General features: G+C 30.3%; 1 protein-coding gene across 1 annotated transcript; it reads right to left on the bottom strand.

The window, feature by feature from the left end:
• Positions 1-249: 249 nt before the first annotated feature.
• Reg-5 (Rhythmically expressed gene 5) lies at positions 250-3,365 on the bottom strand. Its single transcript, XM_072526519.1, has 3 exons — positions 3,154-3,365; positions 1,171-1,342; positions 250-1,008 (listed from the first exon to the last, which is right to left on the bottom strand). The coding sequence occupies exons 1-3, from the start codon at positions 3,259-3,261 to the stop codon at positions 509-511; spliced, it is 780 nt and encodes a 259-aa protein (XP_072382620.1). The 5' UTR covers positions 3,262-3,365; the 3' UTR covers positions 250-508.
• Positions 3,366-7,905: the final 4,540 nt, after the last annotated feature.

Genomic DNA, 7,905 nt, shown 5'->3' with positions numbered 1-7,905 from the left:
TTTTGTAACTAATTAAGTGTTTGGAAAAAAGTTTTTGTCTTGATACTACTTTATGGACATTGGATAACTTTTTTGTTAGTTGATAAAAATTATTGTTTTATTTTTTTTTTCAATGTATCCTTAAATATTAATTGTGTTATGGGAGTAAATAAAGCTTATTTGCTAATATAGTGGAGAAGAATAGATTGACTATTAGTAAAACCTGATACTTTTTCTAATTGAGTTGGTCAGCAAGAATAAAATGTCGGATATTTTAATAAAGTTTATTGCACATATATTTACAATATCTTAAAATCACATAACTTATAAATACTTCCAGAACAAATCTGGATACTAAGCAAAATCACAGACACTGCGATCTTCATACGTCACAAAAACGGCAAAATAAATAAATCACAAATGCATTCAAATAAATAATATTCATCCATCCATCCATTCATACAGCCAACGAAAATAAATATTTACAAAAATATCACAATTTTAACGACGAGCTTCTGTGTTATGAAGCTTAAAAGTTGGGGATTTTTACTTGAGACATTTGGTACTGCCTCAAGTCATCGTCTTGAGGAAGAGGCAAATTTTCCTTGACTGGTGTACCATCTGGGTAAACTCTTACAACCATAGGACCAGTAAGTGGAGCATCATCGTACATCCCTTCATCCATGGGATCTACTAGAGCTCTTTCAGTAGTAGTACTGGTAGTACTGGTTTGATATTGCTCTTGGAATCTACGGTAAGGTCCCTTTTTGTCGCTTCCAATACTGTTTAAGTAACTGACGATGTTTTGTGGGTGGTATCCGCTTGGTTGTACTCTGTATTGGTTAAGGATATCTTTCGGGGCTGCTACTACAACGACGTTATCGATTTTTGCTGAAGCTGATCCTTGAGAACCGAAGTCAAAGTCGCTGAAAGGTTCATCTTCATAACTGTTGGGTTTTGCTGTAGTAGTGGATCGGGGGCGTGGAATAGCATTGGCTAGAGGGTGACCTGCCATCATGGTGTCCCAAACTGAAACAAGCAAAAGAAAATGTTAATTAAAAAGTATTTCTTAAGTTGTATGATGCAGATAAAAGGATTAAAGTAGAAAGTATGTAATGAAAAGAGCGAAAATACATTTGGAAATGAACATTGAAGTATAATGTAAAATATTTGTGTAAAAAGATAACCTACCTATTGTGCTTCCTCCTCTTTGGTAGGGGTCCATTGAGTCCAAATATTCTTCGGGCAAGTTCTTTAGTTTGTTAAGGCCATATTTAAGCAATTCTCTGTTGCAATTTTGAATGCTGGATGATTCACAGATATTTTCCACTTGAGTGGCGAACATTGAGTAGAGGAAAGACGTCTGTAACAAAGAAACAATATTTAATAAGCTTTTCTTGTAATTACACAAGTATTTATTATTAAGAACAGCCGAGAAGTAATATATTGTAACAATAAAAATATTTTTCTAAAGTTTGGATGGTTTAAGATATTTAAAGTTTATTAAGTCACCTAAATTTTGAAATCAATAGAGAATTTATCAATAATTGAATATATTGAAGAATAATTAAACCAGATATAACTAAAAATACGAATATTGGATATAATTCTTTGCTAAATAGGATGAGACTTAACAGTGCTTCTTAATTTTATATGATTTTCTCTTTTGCTCTGGGATAAACAGTAATCATTCCGCGCTAGGTACTAATAAGGAAAAAAGTGCGAAAATTATAACCTTTAAAGTATATATTACCCTTTTAATTATACCGTTGTTAGAAAGTTGCATAATGTAATCAATAATATGACAATTATGTAACATAACTGTTTTATTTTTTTAATCAATATAAAAAAGTCAAGAATGCATTCACTGGGCTTGCACTTGGATTAATATGTAACAAATAACGGTAGTAGTAAGCTTTTTACATATATTATACTTTTATCATAAAAAGTCTTATCTAATTGCTATTAAGTAATCTGATTTGTATTCAGATTTATGTATATCAGTTTGATCATTTGTATTTGAATTGTGGATTGTGGGAAAGGGCAAATTACTATAGATTGATTTATATTATTTTAAAATAAGGTGTGGTGACAAGCATATCATGTTACTTTCTCTGCGATTTCGAGATTTGGCTTAAAATAAAAATTATTACCACTAGAAAGACGATTAATTTGATTTATTATGAAGATTTTCCAGGTGATCGTAAAAAATTGGATATTGTGGATATGAAATAGGCTTTTTCTTATTTTTAGAAGAGATCAGCAGTCAAGAATGCGGACGTTGCGAATGATTTGATTTAGCACTCTCTTTTATCCTTAAAGAGACGTTGCGAATAAAAATTTATTATTTCCTGTTTTTGCGGAACGATTTAACCTTCCTTCAGATTGTAATTTGGAAAGTTGAGAATTAGCAAGGATGTAGAAGTTGATTTCGTTTCAATACCGGTTTTGTGTGTTTGTTATTACTCTTATTTATGATCTTTTAACGACATACAAGGGTGCTCAAAAAGTGGGCGCGTTATATAGTTTATAATGAATAAAAGAAGATTTCATGATAAACTTAAGTTTCAAAAAGTACATGTAACTTAAGTCAAGGTAAATATAATTTAACTGTTTACAACCAAAAATAGTTTTTTACTTGGTAAAATCACATATTATCAGATTGATCAATTATTTCTAATGTAAACTGAATAATTTACTCAAAAGAAAGCAAAGTTAAGGTACCTAATTAAATAAATATATTTTATTTGCAAAAATGAAGAACTACGTTTTTAACGAAAATAAACCATATCAAATTACTGTCTACTATTTAGAATTTACTGTATTATGTGAAAATAGTTGTATTCTGTAACTTTATATATTTATCATATATTCAATATAGATACAATGCTACCTAATGATCTACAAATTTCTGAATTTTAATATTGGAAATATTTTGTTAAAAGCATTTTCTGTTAAAATAGATATTTACGGTTGGCACAAAATTAATTCTAAAATTAAAATTGTTACTTGAAGTCTATTTTCAGAGCAACAATTCGCTGGGTATCGACTAGTATATTTTAAAACAGATCTAATTACTAAAGAAATCAAATTACAAAAAAGAAATTGGTAGAAATCAGGTAGGTACCTTTCTTAATGTACTATTGATGTCTGGTAAAACAAATCGGTACTTACTTTTTCCTGCTTACTCAAGTATTCCCACATAGGTATAGCCGAACCATGAGATTGTCCAAAAACCACACAAACAGTTAACAAAAGTCCAAAACCGAACATTTTGCACATTAAAGTTGAAAAAAATCAAACGTAAAAATGAAAAATCACTACGATTTATCTCTTAAAGCTTTCACTTCGAACGACGACTGTGTTTTGTTTGGATACTGGTCGGTCCGATTGTTTTATAGAAGTTTCGTGACGTCACTGAAAACCGGATGATAGTCGGAGATTCCAAAAGATGGAGTCTGAAGTCTCCGTTTTTTGTTATAGATGTATAAATCAAACGATGTAGCGTTTTGATGGTTTTTTTGTTATTGTGTTTTTCGGTTTTGTAAATAATATGTTAAAAAGATTAGTCGGTTGTCGACATTCCTCGCATTCTTTTGCATTTTATGTAATAAATAGCTGGAATTTTGGTTGTTTTCTTTACGGTCGGGTTTTTGCGATTATTTTTCGAAAAGGAGGATGTATCTTACAACGAACTTTGGGATATTCGATCTTTCACAATTGTATCCACAGTATGCGATGAGGTCATTATCTACATTAATTTAGGACGAGGGAATGAAAAATCGGAAGAAGATCACATTTTACAGAAAACTGGATGTTGTTACAAGAAACATTAATGTTGTGTGTTTTAACTTTATTAGCTATCAGCAAGAAATTAGTTAATAGTCAGATAAAACTGTATTTTTCATATTTTGTTAAAAATGGACTGTCAATTTGATTCCATAATATATAAAAATGAAGAATATACAGTTTTGTAGTATTTTAAAGTTTATTAACACTGGTTTTTCAATACAAGGTAGATATAAACGCTTATTTCTAAAATATAAATAAGGTAGTGTATTTTAAAACAAATCATAGTTATAGAAAACAAAATTTCTTCATCAGACTTGGAATTTTATTTTCACTTTCTCACGCCTAATTATTAGTATTCAGGAATTGTAATATATTCAGAAAGCTCCTGCAGTTCACTCACTGTTTTTGATGAATTGAAAAGTCTAGTCATATAATATATGTATATGACATATAATTCATCAAAAAAAAGTGAAGAAATTGCAGGAGCTTTCTGCATACATATTCATAAGAATTGTAACGTAACGTTTGTAAATAATTATTTGGCAAAAAATTAGGCGTGAGGTAGTAAAGAGAAAATTCCAAGTCTGATGAAGAAATTGTAGGTCTTCTAGTTTCTAGTATATCCCAGTGTAATGTTTGAAGTAATGCAGAATTTTTCAAAATATATGTTATCGTTGGGTTGTCTTTTACATTGTGGCACATCCAAACATTCAGTCCTTTATGCTTGTAGACAAAAGTTTTATATTTTGTCACAATAAAGTTGGTGAACTTTGGTTACAAACATTTGTACATGTAATATTTTTAATCCTATCATACGGGGTAAAATATCAATAACTGTAAATTACCAAATATAATGCCTTTTTCGTGACACTCTTTTGATAAAGGTATCCAACAACCGCTTTTGATAAATTTGGTAATCAAAATATATAATAAACAAAATATGCAAAAGATTAAATGTCATTTTTTTACTTATAAATAATATATAAACAATTTAAGATCACTAGTTGATATTAAATATCTACTAAAGGGAAATACCGATAAATTAAATTGAAAATTAACATAATTTTACTGAAAAAGCATAGAAATACTTTAAAATGAGAGTTTGTAAAGTTATTTTTGTTAATTTATTGCTTAATTATTTCAAATATAGCTTCAAAAGTCGATTTTTTGAAAATAAATAATAACTATTCTAAAAATGCACAAAAAATTCTATTACTCCAGTAAATGACCGTTTCGGAGTGTCATTTTTCTCGTCAAGACGGATTTGCTTGAAAATTTGGATTTACGTTCCTCTTACCCTCTTCTTCATTTTTGGACTTAAGCCTTTGGACTTTGGAGTTGCTTTTACTTGGAGGGTAAAAGTTATCAATTCTCGGTGATGAAAAAACTTACGTTCAAAATAAATCCAAAAGTTGATAAATTGACTGTTATTCTAGAGAGTTTTTTCACTAAGTCAATACTTTTGATTTAATTGCGAGTGAAAATGTTCATTTTTTAAAATAAAAATCACGTTTTCAGACGGTTTTTCACAAATAACTCAAAAAGTAGGTATTTATCGAAAAAAATATTTCTAGCAAAAATTAAGCCCAAAATAAAAAAAAAAAAAATGGTGTACTTATGAACTCTGTAGACTCAGTTAAAAAATAATTGTAGCTCATGAAAAGTAGGTTCTTATTTTCCAAATTCCAAAGCAAATATTTTAATGTGAAATAACCAAAAAGTGAAGTACTTTTCGGGGAAAACTAATCAAAACTTTTTGAAAGAGTTTAAAAGAAATGTTTACTTTTTTTATGTAAAATCTTCTAGCATCAAAACTAAGCGAATTAAGTTCAAAATAAAGTTGGTCCCTTTTTTTGGCAAAAACATCGTAAAAATCACCCCCTAATTAGCACCCCAAATAAAATTAATCATTACAATTTACTTTATTTATAGGATCTGTAAGTGTAACCAGTTTAAAAGCGGTTAAAAAAATATGGCTTTAAAGTCAAAGATTGAAAAAAATGCCTTTTTTCAAAATAGTTTGTAACTTTAAAAGTTACAATTTGATACGAAAAATCTTGAAGAGTAAAAAAATATAGGTTTTGCTTTTCTGAACATTTTAATTTTTTTTAAGATATTGATGATATGAACAAAAAACCAATCATGTATTTTGAGATATATCAGAACGCGTATACTGGAGGGTTGTAAGATGCACATAATGTGTTATTAAGGCACAGACTTTCACCCATCCTTACAAACTAATAAGGGTTGTTTTTTAAGTCGAAATAAAATAAATTCATAACATTTTGATTTAAAAATTTATTGTATTTACAGTTACAGTTAAAAAAAAAACAAAAATATTACAACTATTCGAATTTCTTTGCAAGGGGTGGTTTTTATAACGGTAGACATTATGTGTTCAACATTAACACAGTAAAGTAATCTAAATATTAAAATATCACTGTATCATTAAATAATTCCAAATTGCTTGGATTTACATTAATTATATGATTTTTTTCTAATAAGGGTAATTTTCGCGCCTAAAAAAAAAAGAAAAGCAACTAAGTGCCAAGTCCAATTTTGAAGTGAAGTAAAGTGTAACCTAAATCCAAATTTTCATGTAAATCAGTGGAGAGAAGGTATTGTTTTAATTATAACTAATCTAGGGGGTGAGATTTAGAGATTAAACTGTGATAAAATCTTAAATTATGTTGTTTAATGTTCTTCTTCTCATTGCGCCGTCTCCTTTCGAAGGTTGGCGGTCCAAATGGCAATTGTAGTTTTGGAAACTGCTGCACGAAAGATCTCTGCGATGAGCGGTCGAACCATCTCCTCCGGTCTTTCAGCCACGAGTTCTGGCGTCTTCCTACGGATCTTTTGCCCTGTACTTTTCCTTCCAGTATAACTTAAAGTAATTCATATCTTTCGCCTCTCAACACATGATCCAAGTATTGCATTTTCCTCTCTTTGATTATTCTTAGTAATTATTTTTGTTTACACATGCGACGAAGTACCTCAACATTAGTAACTCTTTCTACCCATGGAATCTTCAACATTCGTCTGTATATATACATCTCAAAGGCATCTATTCTTTTTTTTATTTCAGAGTCCATTGTCCAACTTTCACAGCCATACAGTAAGACAGAAAAAACGTAACATCTGGTCATTCGGATTCTAAGCTGTAGACTAAGGTCTGATCTTGTAAAAAATGTTTTCATGCTCATGAATGTTTTCCTTGCTTGTTCGATTCTTGATAGGATTTCTTTTTTTGGATTACACTGACTATTGATATTTGTTCCCAAATATTGTATGGAATTTACCTGTTCTATTATTTGACCCTTGGCATACACCTGTACGTTTATTGGTGTCTTTGAAAATACTAAAGTTTTAGTTTTGGAAACGTTTAGATGTAAACCGAACATTTCGCTGTGGTGAACTACCGCATTTATTATATTTTGTAGTTCTTGTGCGTTGCTTGCTATTAAGACGGTATCATCAGCATATCTGATGTTGTCTATGCTGATTCCGTTAATCTTAATTCCGCCTTGGACCTCGTCTAATGCTTCTCTGAATATAGACTCCGAATACAAATTAAAGAGTAGCGGTGATAAGACGCAACCCTGTCTCACTCCTCGTCGGATTTGTATGTCTTCGGATGTTGTGTGCTCTATTTCAATTGTTGCCGTTTGGTGCCAGTATAGTTCTGAGATAATTCGCAAGTCTTGTTCGTCAACTCCAGTTGTTCTCAGAATTTCCATCATCTTTTGATGGTTAACGCAGTCAAATGCTTTTCTATAGTCAATAAAACATGAATATACATCTACATTCATATCTCTGCATCGTTGCGTTAACACATTTAAAGCAAAAAGGGCCTCTCGTGTTTCCAATCCGTTTCGAAATCCAAATTGAGTGTCACTCATCTGGAACTCGCACTTATTGTAAATTCGTGTATGGATAATTCTGAGAAAAGTTTTACGGACATGAGATATCAAGCTTAATAGTTGATAATCATCGCATTGTGAGGAATTCGATTTTTTTGGTAATGCTACGAATGTTGATTTTAGCCAGTCTGTTGGTATTTTACCTGTGTCATATATCTTAGTGAATAGTGCTGTTATTAAATCTAGGCTTTTACTTTTGTTATCTACAATTAGT

The sequence above is a fragment of the Diabrotica undecimpunctata genome, chromosome 3 (assembly GCF_040954645.1).
Source record: "Diabrotica undecimpunctata isolate CICGRU chromosome 3, icDiaUnde3, whole genome shotgun sequence".
NCBI lineage: Eukaryota > Metazoa > Arthropoda > Insecta > Coleoptera > Chrysomelidae > Diabrotica > Diabrotica undecimpunctata.
This window is presented reverse-complemented; position numbering and strand designations above follow the sequence as displayed.

Coding starts and splice junctions, on each gene's coding strand:
- Reg-5 (XM_072526519.1), bottom strand. CDS start 3,261: ATGTGCAAAATGTTCGGTTTTGGACTTTTGTTAACTGTTTGTGTGGTT. Junction 1,343..3,153: donor ACTTGAGTAAGCAGGAAAAA/GTAAGTACCGAT, acceptor TCTTTGTTACAG/ACGTCTTTCCTCTACTCAAT. Junction 1,009..1,170: donor AAGAGGAGGAAGCACAATAG/GTAGGTTATCTT, acceptor TGCTTGTTTCAG/TTTGGGACACCATGATGGCA.